The sequence below is a fragment of the Salvelinus fontinalis genome, chromosome 40, assembly GCF_029448725.1.
Source record: "Salvelinus fontinalis isolate EN_2023a chromosome 40, ASM2944872v1, whole genome shotgun sequence".
NCBI lineage: Eukaryota > Metazoa > Chordata > Actinopteri > Salmoniformes > Salmonidae > Salvelinus > Salvelinus fontinalis.
This window is the reverse complement of record NC_074704.1, coordinates 21,027,662-21,041,850: the sequence shown is the minus strand read 5'-3', so window position 1 is coordinate 21,041,850 and position 14,189 is coordinate 21,027,662. Positions and strand designations below refer to the sequence as shown.

At 44.7% G+C, this 14,189-nt stretch overlaps 1 protein-coding gene across 8 annotated transcripts in view; it reads left to right on the top strand.

Moving 5' to 3' along the window:
- Positions 1-14,189, top strand: part of LOC129839645 (regulatory-associated protein of mTOR) — a 181,314-nt gene that overhangs the window by 97,284 nt on the left and 69,841 nt on the right. For all 8 annotated transcript variants that reach the window (XM_055907182.1, XM_055907188.1, XM_055907185.1 and 5 more), the window contains exon 8: positions 4,804-4,863. In XM_055907182.1, the coding sequence (XP_055763157.1) occupies positions 4,804-4,863 (60 nt within the window). The remainder of the gene's footprint in view (positions 1-4,803; positions 4,864-14,189) is intronic.

The following is a 14,189-nucleotide window of genomic DNA, read 5'->3' as shown; positions in this document are numbered from 1 at the left end:
AGGAGGCAGTTTACTCTGGGCACGCTTTTCATCCAAATGTGAAAATGCTGCCCCCTATCCTAGAAGTTAAGAAGCAGTGCGGCTTGGTTGGGTTGTGTTTCGGACGCATGGCTCTCGACCTTCGCCTCTCCCGAGTCCGTAGGGGAGTTGTAGCGATGAGACAAGACAGTAACTACTAACAATTGGAGACTACAAAATTGGGGAGAAAAAGGGGGGATAAAAATAATAATAATAATAAATCAAATTGTTTTTTTTAAGTATTGGCAAGAACTCTGCAAGTCAACATTTTTTTCTATCAATGGTGTAGTATAGCTAATCGGTAAGTCAAATCACAGTTTCTGAGAGAAAGTGAGACTGGAGTTAACGTTTCCTCTTTGTCAATTATCTTTTCATGCCCAAGGATCCATTATAGTGAGTGCAATGCGTTGGAGTACAATAATACCATTGGGGAAGGAAGACATTTGTTAGGCATATAATTCACATTTCTTTGCAATTTTCATTCTTTGGTTGAGACATTTAAACTGAAGTCTCGGTGGTAGGTTTTCCATTTCCCTTTCATTATACATCTCTCTTGGTATTTGTATTGTGTCTTGGTTAAATTTCAACCCCAACATCTAATATTATCATGGCCACCTAATCCTTTGTTCCCAATTGGCTTGTTTAACTTTTTTTTATTTTAAATAAAGGTTAATGATGAAGTAATATAACAGTAGATAATGTTTCTATAGCCAAGTCTTATTGCTTAAGGATTTGATAGTCTTGGAGTAAAGCTATTGGATTTGTCATAACAAAGACTGATTTCCAATACTAGAAATATCCATTATCAGCCCTGTCTCGAGGTGAACACTGCCTCTCTATTTCTGTAGATCTATCTACCTCTCTCCCTTCCATGCTGCAAGAGACATGTGCTTCTCTCCTTAGCTAATTGCATTCAGCGCTGCAGTGAGAAAAACAGACGAAAAGGCTCACTAAGACGTGATGGCTTACCTCGGCTTCCAAACCTGCAAAAAAATAAAGCATAGAGGGAAGAGAGAAAAAGAGGGTTTCCTTGCTCACCAGAGCAGAAAATCATTACTGATAGAGCACTATCTTCAAGGACTTTCCCTGATGTTGAGAGAGAAATGGAGGGGGAAAGGAGATGAGCAGAGATGGTGAGAAGACAGGAAAGGGTGGAACAAGGGGATGAAAAGAAAGGGAAAGGTATGATGGAGGAAGGAATGGAGAAATTAAGGGTGAGAAAGATCTGAGGAAGTTGGAAAGAAGTGGAGAGTTAAATAAGGAAAGGAAACGAGGATAGTGATTCAGCATGCTTATCAGATGGTTAGGAGCAAGTCATGGCCTCGTGTGACTGTGAGGAGCTGAGAAGCACTATCTTCCTGCTGAATCTTTAAACAAGACTCCCGTTCTGCTGCCAACACCTTGACAGGTGACTGCCTCAATATCCTGGAACTCTCCTCATGCCAACCCCACCACCTGGGCATTGTGTGTGTTTTAGCTAAGGAAGCCTAGGTCTCACACTCACGCAAGCACATGCAAGCACACACCGACATACTCAGTCACACACACATAACAGAAAAAGAAAGCACACAAATGTGTGTGTATGTGCATGCTTGTGTGAGACCTTAGCTTCCCTCTTGAAAACTTGGACTGCCTTTCCAGCAACCTCAAGTATCTTCTTGTCATTATGCTTTGCATGACGGTACACCTTCAAAAGGCAAAACACTGATCAATTCTGAATGAAAATGTGTCAGCATGGAGCTGCATTATCCGGTCTTACATTCCTTTCATTTGCCTAGATATCCCTTGACACACACCAATGTTTTGCACTCGTTTAAAACTAACACAACTCATTCTCGGTCCTCACATCTCCTTAGCCTATAGGGGGAAGGAGGAAACAAGTGAGGAGGGTGTAACACACACACACTTCCTGTACAATCTCTGGTGCGTGGACTCAATATGGGAAAAGTTAATGGAACTGTACTCTTTCCTCTTTGTCCTTGTGTGTGGTGACATCACAATGGGGAAGCAAAGCATTGCTTAACCTCGTGTTCAATGACCCTGTGGTACTACTTACTGCTTTGTTTCAACAGACCTAAACGGGAATGTAATGGGTGCAGGAAGAAGAGTTTTACCTCATACTACCTCAGACTACCTTCAAGGCCCTGTGCTAAAACACATTGCCGTTCTGAATGCATCTCTGCGTTTTAAAAATTCTATAGCAATGCACTGACCTTTTAGAAATAAAATATATTTTCTTCCAACCCGAGTGCCTTGAACCAGATCCAATAATATACATGATACATATATGGCTCTGCCCTTGAACCATAGAAATGAATAAAGACCGGTTATGCCTTGAACATCCTTGAGACGTAAGCCCTGAACCTACTGTGACTGTGTTTCTCAGTCTGAATAACCATTTAGCCTCTAATAGTGTAGATTTCATTAGAGGTCGACCGATACCGATTATTGAAGGACCAATAAAAGCCGATACCGATTAATTGGCCAATTTTTATATATATATATATTTGTAATAATGACAATTACAACAAGACTGAATGAACAATGAACACTTTTATTTTAACTTAATATAATACATAAATAAATATGTTCAATTTGGTTTAAATAATGCAAAAACAGTGTTGGAGAAGAAAGTAAAAGTGCAATATGTGTCATGTAAAAAAGCTAACGTTTAAGTTCCTTGCGCAGAACATGAGAACATATGAAAGCTGGTGGTTCCTTTTAACATGAGTCTTCAATATTCCCTTGCTGCACTCACGTAACATGTGGTCAGCCTGCCACAGTCTCCTCGTGGATTGCAATGTAATCGGCGTCCAAAATGGCCGATTACCGATCGACCGATTTACTGGATGGAGCAGGAAGCCAGAGGAGGGAAAGGATGGAGCGGGAAGCCAGAAGAGGGAAAGGATGGAGCGGGAAGCCAGAAGAGGGAAAGGATGGAGCGGGAAGCCAGAAGAGGGAAAGGATGGAGCGGGAAGCCAGAAGAGGGAAAGGATGGAGCGGGAAGCCAGAAGAGGGAAAGGATGGAGCGGGAAGCCAGAAGAGGGAAAGGATGGAGCGGGAAGCCAGAAGAGGGAAAGGATGGAGCGGGAAGCCAGAAGAGGGAAAGGATGGAGCGGGAAGCCAGAAGAGGGAAAGGATGGAGCGGGAAGCCAGAAGAGGGAAAGGATGGAGCGGGAAGCCAGAAGAGGGAAAGGATGGAGCGGGAAGCCAGAAGAGGGAAAGGATGGAGCGGGAAGCCAGAAGAGGGAAAGGATGGAGCGGGAAGCCAGAAGAGGGAAAGGATGGAGCGAAGGAGGGAAGCAGACGGTGAAGGAGAGCCAAAAAATAGAGGCATATAGAGAATTGGAAACTTGGTAGACGATAAGGACTTGGGGTTGGGAGACGTGTAAAATGGAGAGGGGGAGTGGAGACATGAACACATTCAGAAGGAGAATGAGATGGAGCGAGAGACCGAAGGACGGAGAAGGGAATGGAAGTAGAGCCGCATAGAGGGAAAGATGGAGACAGAGGGAGTCTGGGGAGAGCTGATTGGGGGATGTAATGAGCTGTAGCAGACAGTCGACTCCGAGGGGACTAACCGAGACGCTCCGCTCCTCCCTCTACGACCTAGTTTGGGATCCCACCGAGAGGTAGCCGTCGCGAACGCGAGCACACAGGACCCCACACACACTCTTCCTCACTCTCTCGTTCTCTCTCTCCCAAGCACGTATGCACAGACATACTCACACGGACCCCCAGTACCACTCCACAAGCTCTCTCCGCTCCACTCCTCTCTCTAGTACAGTATATCCTCTGACACCCTTCTCCATCTCTGTTTGTTTTGGCTGTGGATCAAAGTCTCATCTCATGTGTGCTTTGGGAACACTTCAGAGAAGTCCCTTCTCTCTCTCCATCTCTACATCATTCTGTCTTATCTCTCTTCATGTTCCATGTCCTATTTGAGGAGACTCGTGTGCCACTTTGACCTCTGTCCTAAAAGTTCATTACCACAACAAACACAGTGGGAGACCTGTGTAGGGAGCTCACCATCTGAATGCAATGGCCACCTGAGGTTTGTTGTGGGGAGTTGTTACACGGTGTTAGTTTGAACTTTGTCTGTGTACGTGCTTGAATGTCCAGATGAGAACACGTGTGCTGGACAGCTGGTGGCGGGTTTCTGCATAATTCAAACGTTGGATTTGTGTAATGCGCGCATGAGTGCACACTCACACAACACTCACACAACACTCACACAACACTCACACAACACTCACACACACAATCCCCACCTCAGACACACACCTGTGTTCCCCTCGATAATAGTGACTAAGCGCCATCTGCGATCCCAACCCAGCTGCTATATTTGCTGCCTCAGCAGTGCTATATCGTGCCTCCTCTACCTTTTTAAACATCACCCTGCTGTGAACGCACTGGACCTGCTACCAGCCGGGCCTGTCCAAGCACGATAATACCCTCTTCACTGTGGGAGTCACAGTGCGGTCTAAATAGACCTGGATGTACCCTGCGTGTATCCCTTTGTGACCTGACCATCACCTAAACCTCTAGTTCAAAGACCTTATGCTATGTAATTGAAAGTTACTTGTTGTTTCTGTGATATCAAACTTTTTTTTTCACTGTGAAAACAAACATATTTCTTTGTGGTTGACACGGCAATGCTTCCACCCATACTGTATGCAAACGTTCAGCGGTTTACAGATGAATTAAGACCGGAAACATTTATATAGCACTTTTGTTTGCTTCCTTGCTGCCCTGATTGGACTGGATCTCTGTTTGTGTCCCCAGGTTTTGCATGCAGAAAAGTGCCAAGCTGGTGCCAGGGGTGACGTTGGACCTCATTGAGAAGTAAGTACCGCTGTGGCAACTCTCCCGCTTTCTTTACTTTATATTGCTTTTCTTCTTTTGTTCTTTCAGCGAGTAGTGTAGTTTGGACCGATTTTTATTAAAAGCCCTGCTTTTTCTTTTGTAAAGATTTGATTATTTTATGGATGGATTTGAGTATGTTCTTGTGAGTGATACAAATATGCCAGATAAAAGGATGTACAGATGCAATTGCACTCGTTTTGAGAACATGGAAGGCAACTTGCAGCACCTAGAGCTCTTTCTCGACCCCAACTACACAGCGCGACTACGTTCACGCGCTCACATAACAGTTAAACAAGAGCTGGAGAGACAAACTTTTCACTACTTCAGATCTGGCCCTCTTGCCGAGTCAGACACACGTTCTCGCTTTCTCTCCAAACACACATGCTGGCGTGTAAACGCATGCATGACTTTGCCTCCAGCTAATTGTGTGACTCTGTCAGCACATGGCCATGATTCCCTCGGTGTGCTCAGTGTTAACCAGGCCAGACTGGACACACACACACAATCTAGTCCTCCTCTAGAGGTTAATTAGCGTGTTTGGCTAAGGGCTAGTAGAGGCTGACGATGTCATGGTGCAGACTCACTGAACGTGTGTGTGTGTGTCTCTGTGTGTGTGTGTCAGTGGCTCAAAGTTCATCTAGTAGAACTCTTCTCCCAGTGTGATGCTGATAGTCACGTTTCACTCCTCTGTCTGCACCTCACCAGATAGTCACGTTTCACTCCTCTGTCTGCACCTCACCAGATAGTCACGTTTCACTCCTCTGTCTGCACCTCACCAGATAGTCACGTTTCACTCCGCTGTCTGCACCTCACCAGATAGTCACGTTTCACTCCGCTGTCTGCACCTCACCAGATAGTCACGTTTCACTCCGCTGTCTGCACCTCACCAGATAGTCACGTTTCACTCCTCTGTCTACCTAGTCTACACCTCTCCAACACTGGAAGTGAGTTTAGGATTGGATCCAAACTCCAGAGTTGCCTCTCCTGTGCCCCATAACTCCTCAGGTACCTCAGTCGAACCACAGCCTGTTCATCTTTCAAACAATCCCCTGTTTTGAAGTAGAGGATACAAGAAGTGTCTCTCTCTCTTCAGGTGGATAAGGTACTCCCTTCCTTCTCTCTTGCTCACTATCTGGCTCTCTCTCCCTTTGGCATCATGTCTAACTCTCTCGCTCTCTTCCCACCTTCTCTGTAGCTTTCTCTCTTTTCTTCTCTTCCTCTCGCTCTCTCTCTGACGTGTGGGGATGCCCCTGTGGAGGTTAAAAGCTGGTTGAGAAATAACCAAGTGGAAGAGAGAGTTTTTCAACTAACAATCAGAGAGATCTCACTCTTACTTTGCTTCCCCCCCCCTTATTTGCCATATCAGTACATCATGGGCCGGTTTTGACAGCTTTGACACCTCTCCCTCCTTACATGTCTCACTGGACTGGAGTGAGGGCTGCGGCGAGAACACATCTAAAGGCACGTCAGGAGGCTCATACGAGTGTCAGTCTTATCGTAGGCCGTGCTGGGAAAAGGCTCCCCTCTAAAACACTAGGAAGGTAGCTCTGTCGGCATTCTGACTTGACCCAGATGCAGACCCATAAGAAAACAAAACGCAGGTCGCGTTCGAGAGCGTTTTGAGTTTGAGGATGTTTTTGGAGTCCTCGTCTCAAGTGAACGTGTAGAGTGTATTCCGTAGTGTACTCGTTCAGTATCACCTCGTTCAGCGTTGGTCACCATCCGACCCAGTGTAATCAGTTCGCGTCGAAGTTCGTGCTGGGAAAGGCTTCCCTTCCGAGTGTGTTTTAAGTGACGACGTTCAGATCTGACCCAGATGCAGACCAAAAAGAAATCGATGCCGGTGGTATTTCAGAGCTTTGCACATGTTTTAAGTGGTGTACTAGTTCAAAATCACCTCACAGTTGGACTTCACTCCCAAAGGTACTGGAGTCCAGTGCCGCAACAGAAGCGCTAATTCATCACGTACTGTAGCCATTCCTCTCTTAAGAATCACACAACATCTTACCATGGGTGGTTGCCAATGTGCTGCAATGGCAAAGACACCCCTTTCCGAGAGACAGATTATTTTAGACCGGTTGCTCTGTCCTCTGACAGGCCTGTTCTTTTGGGTCCATAGCACAGTTCACACCTTGTCACAACACTCGTTTAAAGGACCTTCTCATTTGCCTCTGTCTGGAACTTTAAACACTGCTAGTTTTGGTGGCAGTCTCTAAAATGGTTACTGGTTACTCAAACAAACAAATAAGTGATATCTGAACGCTGTAACGTTGTATCCTCCTGAACAGGTGCTGAGTTGGATCAGAACCCTGAACACACCCTGTGTGGATCTCCAGGACCGGGGTTTTAGACAGCTCCAATAAGGAGTGGTGCTGAAGCGTTAGCCTCCGGAAGGCTGAGCTATGCCAGTGTGTGTTTCAGTACTGGGCCCCAGGAGATGGTGACATTTACCTCCCAGCTGAGTTTGTGACTCAGTCAGCACATGGCCATGACTCCCTCCGTGTGTTCAGTGTTAACCGGCCATAATGGAGACACACACACACACACTTTCTGCTCAGAGGGCCAACATGTTACATATCAACAGCCAACCCCCATTACGTAAGACTAAGTCATTGCAAAAAACCTAAACCAACCGATAATGGTTTACTTCTCTCCCTCCTACACACACACACACACACACACACACTCCTACATACACACTTATTGCAAAAGGATCTTAGATAAGAGATTGAGTCACGATTCTAAACCATGTCAGTTATCATGACTAATACTCTACTTCACTCAGATGCAATATCATGTTTGTTGTTTATTTTCTCTCTTTTGACTTCACTCCTACAACAGCCAAGCTGCCTCCTGGTCAGTGATGCTCCTTTCTTATCAAGAAACACAGCTCTTTTCTTTTCATCTCCCCACAACTCTGTTTTCCCTCTGCATGGGAATGATGGGAATAACATGGGAACCCTATGAGCTTTGAGCATGGATTCCAATTCCAATCCCGCAGCCTATTGATACTGTGTCTCCCAGACCCCCTGGAGGGGTGCAGTGCTAGTCTAGCCCCCTGCTGGGTCTCTTTAGGGGTCTCTGAGTAGGGTAGGGCTGTGCTCATTTTGCCTAGTCACTTGGCTTATGTGTCGTTATTTCACGTGATTTAGTCACCTGAGAGACTTGGGAACTCAGCAGTGACACTGGCACACTCTACCTTTTAGGAAAATAAAAGTAACAAGTCAATTAAAATGAGTAAATGGATAACACGTTCTATGCTGTAGTTGGTATGACGGGTAACAATTAGGGTTGAAAACAGATGTTATACTTTGACCAGGATATCTATCCATCCATTAATTCCTTCCTTACCTCTGTGTCCCCTTGAACAAAGAGGAAAACCAATGTACCTCTACTTTTCTGGTACACGGGTTGTCCTGTGCGGAATGCTAAATGTTTCCTCTTTGGTGCTTCACGATGTTGCCAATCATTGTTGGCAGGAACACCCAGTACTCAGTGCTTTTACTCCACAGGGCCACCAGCCAATCATCTAAACGGTAATGGGTTGCTATAGGTTGTATCGTTTGTCCTTCACAGGTCTCTCCCCTAGCCTAACAAGCTTTGGAAATCCCGTCGGAAGTGTTAGTAAATAATACTGGTAGGGTAGATTTTACGGAATTATCGATAATAAATTGTTTACCTCAAGCAGGAACCCTGAGAAAACATGTCTTTACATGTCGCTGCTCACCAGTGGCCCCAGTCGAACGGAGTCAAGGTTATGGCAGAACCATGTAGTCTTCCTTTTCCTCCGTTCTAATGCATTTAGCTGAGTGACTGAGTGTGTTAGGCCAGATGAATGGGGGCAGTGGGTGAGCTCTTGTGGGGTTTAGCAGGTCTGAATGGGAAAGAGAAATGGTGTCTCTTTGATGCTCTGACACGCTGCTCTTTCACATGAGCGATGCCTTATTGGTTCAGTGCAGCTCCTCAGCGTCCTCTCTGGGCACTGTGTGTGTGAGCTTTCTTTAGTGTGTGTGTGTCTCAGGATATACCCAGGGAGATGGGGGGAAGCCATTCGTTCCACTCAGTCTATTTCCCCCTTCCTCCTTGTACTCCTCTCCCCCACTGAGGGGGGTCATAAACCGTCATGGGGGGGGGGGACCGGCGGCCCGGTCAACACATCACCATCGACACAGCCAGGCCTCTATTGATCTACACTACACACACTGGGGCTGTCAGGAGTCATCATTAGAACACACACACCACATGCTGTACATGGTTTTACATTTTGTTCATTTAGCAGACGCTCTTCTCCAGAGTGACTTACAGGAGTGTTTTAGGGTTAAGGTGCCTTGCTCAAGGGCAAATTGACACATTTTTCACGTAGTCGGCTCAGGGTTTCGAAGCAGCAACATTTCGGTTACTGGTCCAACGCTCTTAACCGCTAGGCTACCTGTCGACACGCGCGCACGGACAGACAGAGCAGGAGATCAATGCGGGGACCCAAGAGGAAACTCATTATTTGGCATCAACAGGAAGTCCCATCTGAGGACCAAGTTCCGACCAACTAGTGTCATCAGGGGACTAACTAGTGTGACTGAGCAGGAGATCAATGCAGGGACCCAAGAGGAAACTCTTTATTTGGCATCAACAGGAAGTCCCATCTGAGGACCAAGTTCCGACCAACTAGTGTCATCAGGGGACTAACTAGTGTAGGCTATTGTTTAGGGCACAAGGGGAAGATGGATTCTAATCTGTCTCAGAGTTGGACATCATCCAACCCAGTGTAATCAGTTTGTAAAAGTCCACCCCGTACCTATCAGAACAAAAGGACTCCACATCATGCTCTTTCCGCCGTACGCCCCGCGCATATACAAGAGTTCAATAAATGCTTATAGTTCATCCATAGACATGTCCCACCTACTGTTTCCTTTTCTGTGCACATGAGCAACAGTACCGTCTCTGATGTGCTGCAACATCTGCATGTCACATAAACTCCTTCCTCTTTTCTACCCAAACCGTGCCGTCCCTCCCAGACTGCTGTCTCACTGTGCCGTCCCTCTCAGACTCCTGTCTCACCTTGGCAGTTGGGATCACCGTCTCAGTTGGCTCTGAGTTTTTCTCTGTGGCGAAGCTCAGGCATCGGAGGCTCGAAATCAACATCTGAATCGGATGAGGACTCTTCATCAGCAACGTCGATTTCAAGCTCAATATATGATGCTCCATCCGACTCGAACTCACCTAAGTTCTGCAGCATTTGCAATAATGTCAGTGCGTCCATTCGTTTGGTTTTTCTTTCCATTGTGAACTACACACTGCGTGTTGTACTGTGTCTATTTTGACTCTCACCGAGGGGAAATGATATACCATTTCCAGCCTTTAGTAATAAAATAGACTGCCCACAATTCTTCATCAAAATTATATAGTTCTAAATTCAATCATCCTCCTCACCCTCATCATTCAGTTCAATCAAATTCAATCACCTTCATCAAGCAGTTCATTGAAGTCACACGCACCATTATCAGTTTATATCTGGTTTCTATTGCCCATTCATCCATTGACGACAGAATAGCATATTTTAATTGTATTATGTTACTCGTTTTTGCGTAGTAGGCAGAGCAATGCTGCCACGTAAGTGGTCATGTGCTGAATTCATGGACAGCGGGGATATTCTTGGAAAAAGTGGCATTTGGGAATAGAGCTGCACCTCTTGAATGATGAGTTATTTGACAAAGGTAAGTGTAATAGAAACTGCAGAATATGCTCTTTCTGATAGTGTTTAGAATTGAAAATGTTTTACCTGCATGTGACTCAGAAGGAGGATATGATAAAGTGATGCTCCTTTCCCTGCGTCTGTAAATTCATGTACAATTTGACTGATATTCTTAATATTGTCATTACATTACATTTACATTTAAGTCATTTAGCAGACGCTCTTATCCAGAGCGACTTACAAATTGGTGCATTCACCTTATGATATCCAGTGGAACAACCACTTTACAATAGTGCATCTAAATCTTTTAAGGGGGGGGGGGGGGTTAGAATGATTACTTTATTCTATCCTAGGTATTCCTTAAAGAGGTGGGGTTTCAGGTGTCATGTCACTCATCAGTGTCAATTTCATCTCGTCTGTAGTCTAACTCTCTTAATCTGTGTGAAATTAGTTTGGGTATAGTTTAGGTGTGGTTTCCATGGGCCGGCTGTGCAGGCTGACTGGCATCGTTGTTTCCCGCTCATCAACTTGGATAGAGTCAAGGATGCGTCTTGCGTTGTTCTGAAGGCCGACTGCAACACACCGCGTGTTTTTGTTTCCCTTACAACACATTCCATTAGTAATAGTTACAGTAAATAACAGTCCTGTAACAGCTTCTTTTTCCAAGGTAAAACGTAGCAGAGAATGGTACCAAGGCTTGATTAACATGACCGCCAACGCTGATAAATAGGCATAACACACTCATTACACAAAATCATGACACTATTGTTCTAAATGAAATCGACCTCTTCACCCTCATTATTCAAGGCCTAATTTAAATTTGATTGTGAAGTAACTTGCACAATTATCGCCCGTTCCATCCGTTTGTCATTCTTTCAGTGGGCTGGCATCGTTTGCTTCGCTGGATAGAGTCCAGGATATGTTTAACATGATTCTAAAGAACTACTGCCACACGTAGCATGTTTCAGTCTCCATTACAGTACATTTGATTAGTAATAGAGTTACAGTAAGTAAAACAGTCCCATAACAGCGTATTTTGACAAAGTAAAATGAAAAGAGAATGGTATCAACCCCCAAGGCGTGTGGTCAAATGATTTGCTGCTGATAAATAGGCATAACACAAACTCATCATCACACTATTGTCTTTCCAAATGAAATCAACCTCTTCACCCTCGTTATCATTAGTTAGGCCTCATTTGAATTCAATTGTGAAGTAAGGTGCACAATTATCACCCATTCGTCATTCATTCAGTGGGGAGAGAGTTGCATTAGCACCTGGCTGGGTACCAACATCCTGTCTTGGCGGGTTAAGTTGGGAATAGGTGTGGAAACAAACAGGAAAAATGGCTCCAAGTATTTTTCTGTTTGTGATTTCAAATTCTGACAAATGAGCAGTGTAAAATACAAACATTTAGGAAAAGTCGGAAGGAGCAGGACATAGCTTTTATTGTGTGCTGATTTTTTTTCTCCCTCAAATGTATTTTCAAAATCAAACGTCAGTGGCCGTTGGCCTACAGTCGGTCTAGTGTTAACCTCCTCGCTCCCTTCTCCCTCCAGTCCATTAGCCATTAGTCTCTCTCCCTTTAGTTCAGTACTACACTCTCTGCTAGCTAGTCTTTAGCCTTCTCTCTCTCTCTCTCTCTTTCTCTTGTGCTCTGGTCCAGTAGCCTTTAGTCTTAGCCTCCTCTCCCTCCACTTCTAGCCTCACTGACTGCTCATTATAAGACGGGGAGCTGGGAGAGGGGCTGAGGTGATTTTCCTCTGTCGCGGTGTTGATTACCATGGTGCCGGGCGCCGCGGATACCGCTCCCTTCTGGAACAACCAATCCCCACGCTCATTTCCATGGCAATCTCAGGTTCGGAATACTGAGTGATCCGAGACACAGGATAGGCTAGTGCTAAAGGAGAGGTTTCCTATTAGATCTTTGTGGAGGACTTTGATTCAGATGAAGATTGTGTATGTCTGAGTCCCAAATTGCTCCCTATTCTCTATGAAGTAAGGCTGAGTGATTAGTACTTTATGAGGTCGTTTCGGTTCGATTATTAAAAAATAATCACGTTTTTGGTTTCAATTTATTTATTTTTTTAGACATGAAATTCCGGGTTGAATGCTGTTTCACATAAAACAACTATGGATAAGTCCCATGGTGACTGCCCATTACTGTTTATCACTTATTAAACATTTATTCACATTACTTTAATAAAATATTAGATTTATTTAAAACTTTATTTCATTCCAAGTCGTCTCATCTCTATAAAGCTGCTGCCTATGCTGTCTGACAAAAATAATTGTTTTAGTAGTTCTTCAAAAGTATAAAATGCTGAATAACAACTATCAATCAATCATGTATTTTCAGGCTCGCGAAGCAACTGCCTTCTATCCCTCTCGACCACACGCCTCGATCAGACCAGCAACGCCATAGCAGTCAAACATCTTTCCTTTCAACCCCACATGTTTACCAGATGTGTGCAACAACAGTTCAACATTCACCTTCTGCTACCATTTCTGTCAAGTCTATACATACAGTTTGATGCACAAATTAGATACATACGCACGACACAAAACACAGAACGCACCGGAACTATGTCTGCAACACAATGCTGCAAGCCAAACACAGCATTCTATTGGAAATGAATATACTTCTGGTGTAGCAAAACGCAATGACGCTGTTGGTCTGAGTAAGGTAATGTCTTTCTCCGCACAGTCCACACAAGTTTAAGCGGGCGCGTAATGGATTATGGTCATTGTAGTTAATTACCACATTTTCTGTGCTAAACTATGTACACTGAATAAATATATAAACGCAACATGTAAAGTGTTGGTCCCATGTTTCATGAACTGAAATAACAGATCCCAGAAGTGTTCCATACGCACAAAAAGCTTATTTCTCTCATTGTGCTCAATTTTGTTTACATCCCTGTTAGTGAGCATTTCTCCTTTGCCAAGATAATCCGTCCATGTGACAGGTGTGGCATATCAAGAAGCCAATTAAACAGCATGATCATTACACAGGTGCACCTTGTACTAGAGACAAAAGATCACTAAAATGTGCAGTTTTGTCACACAACACAATGCCACAGATGTGTCAAGTTTTGAGGGAGTGTGCAATTGGCATGCTGACTGCAGGAATGTCCACCAGAGCTGTTGCCAGAAAATGTAATGTACATTTCTCTAAGCTGCCTCCAAAGTCGTTTTAGAGAATTTAGCAGTATGTCCAACTGGCATCACAACCGCAGATCACGTGTATGGCGTTGTGTGGGCAAGTGGTTTGCTGATGTCAATGTTGTGAACAGAGGGCCCCATGGTGGCGGTGGGGTTATGGTATGTACAGTCATAAGCTATGGGCAATGAACACAATTTCTTTTTAGCAATGGTAATTTGAATGCACAGAGATACCGTGACGAGATCCTGAGGCCCATTGTCGTGCCATTCATCCGCAGCGATCACCTCATGTTTCAGCATGATAATGCACAGCCCCATGTCTCAAGGATCTGTACACAATTCCTGGAAGCTGAAAATAATCCAGTTCATTCATGGCCTGCATACTCACCAGAAATGTCACTCATTGAGCATGTTTGGGATGCTCTGGATCCACGTGTACGACAGCGTATTCCA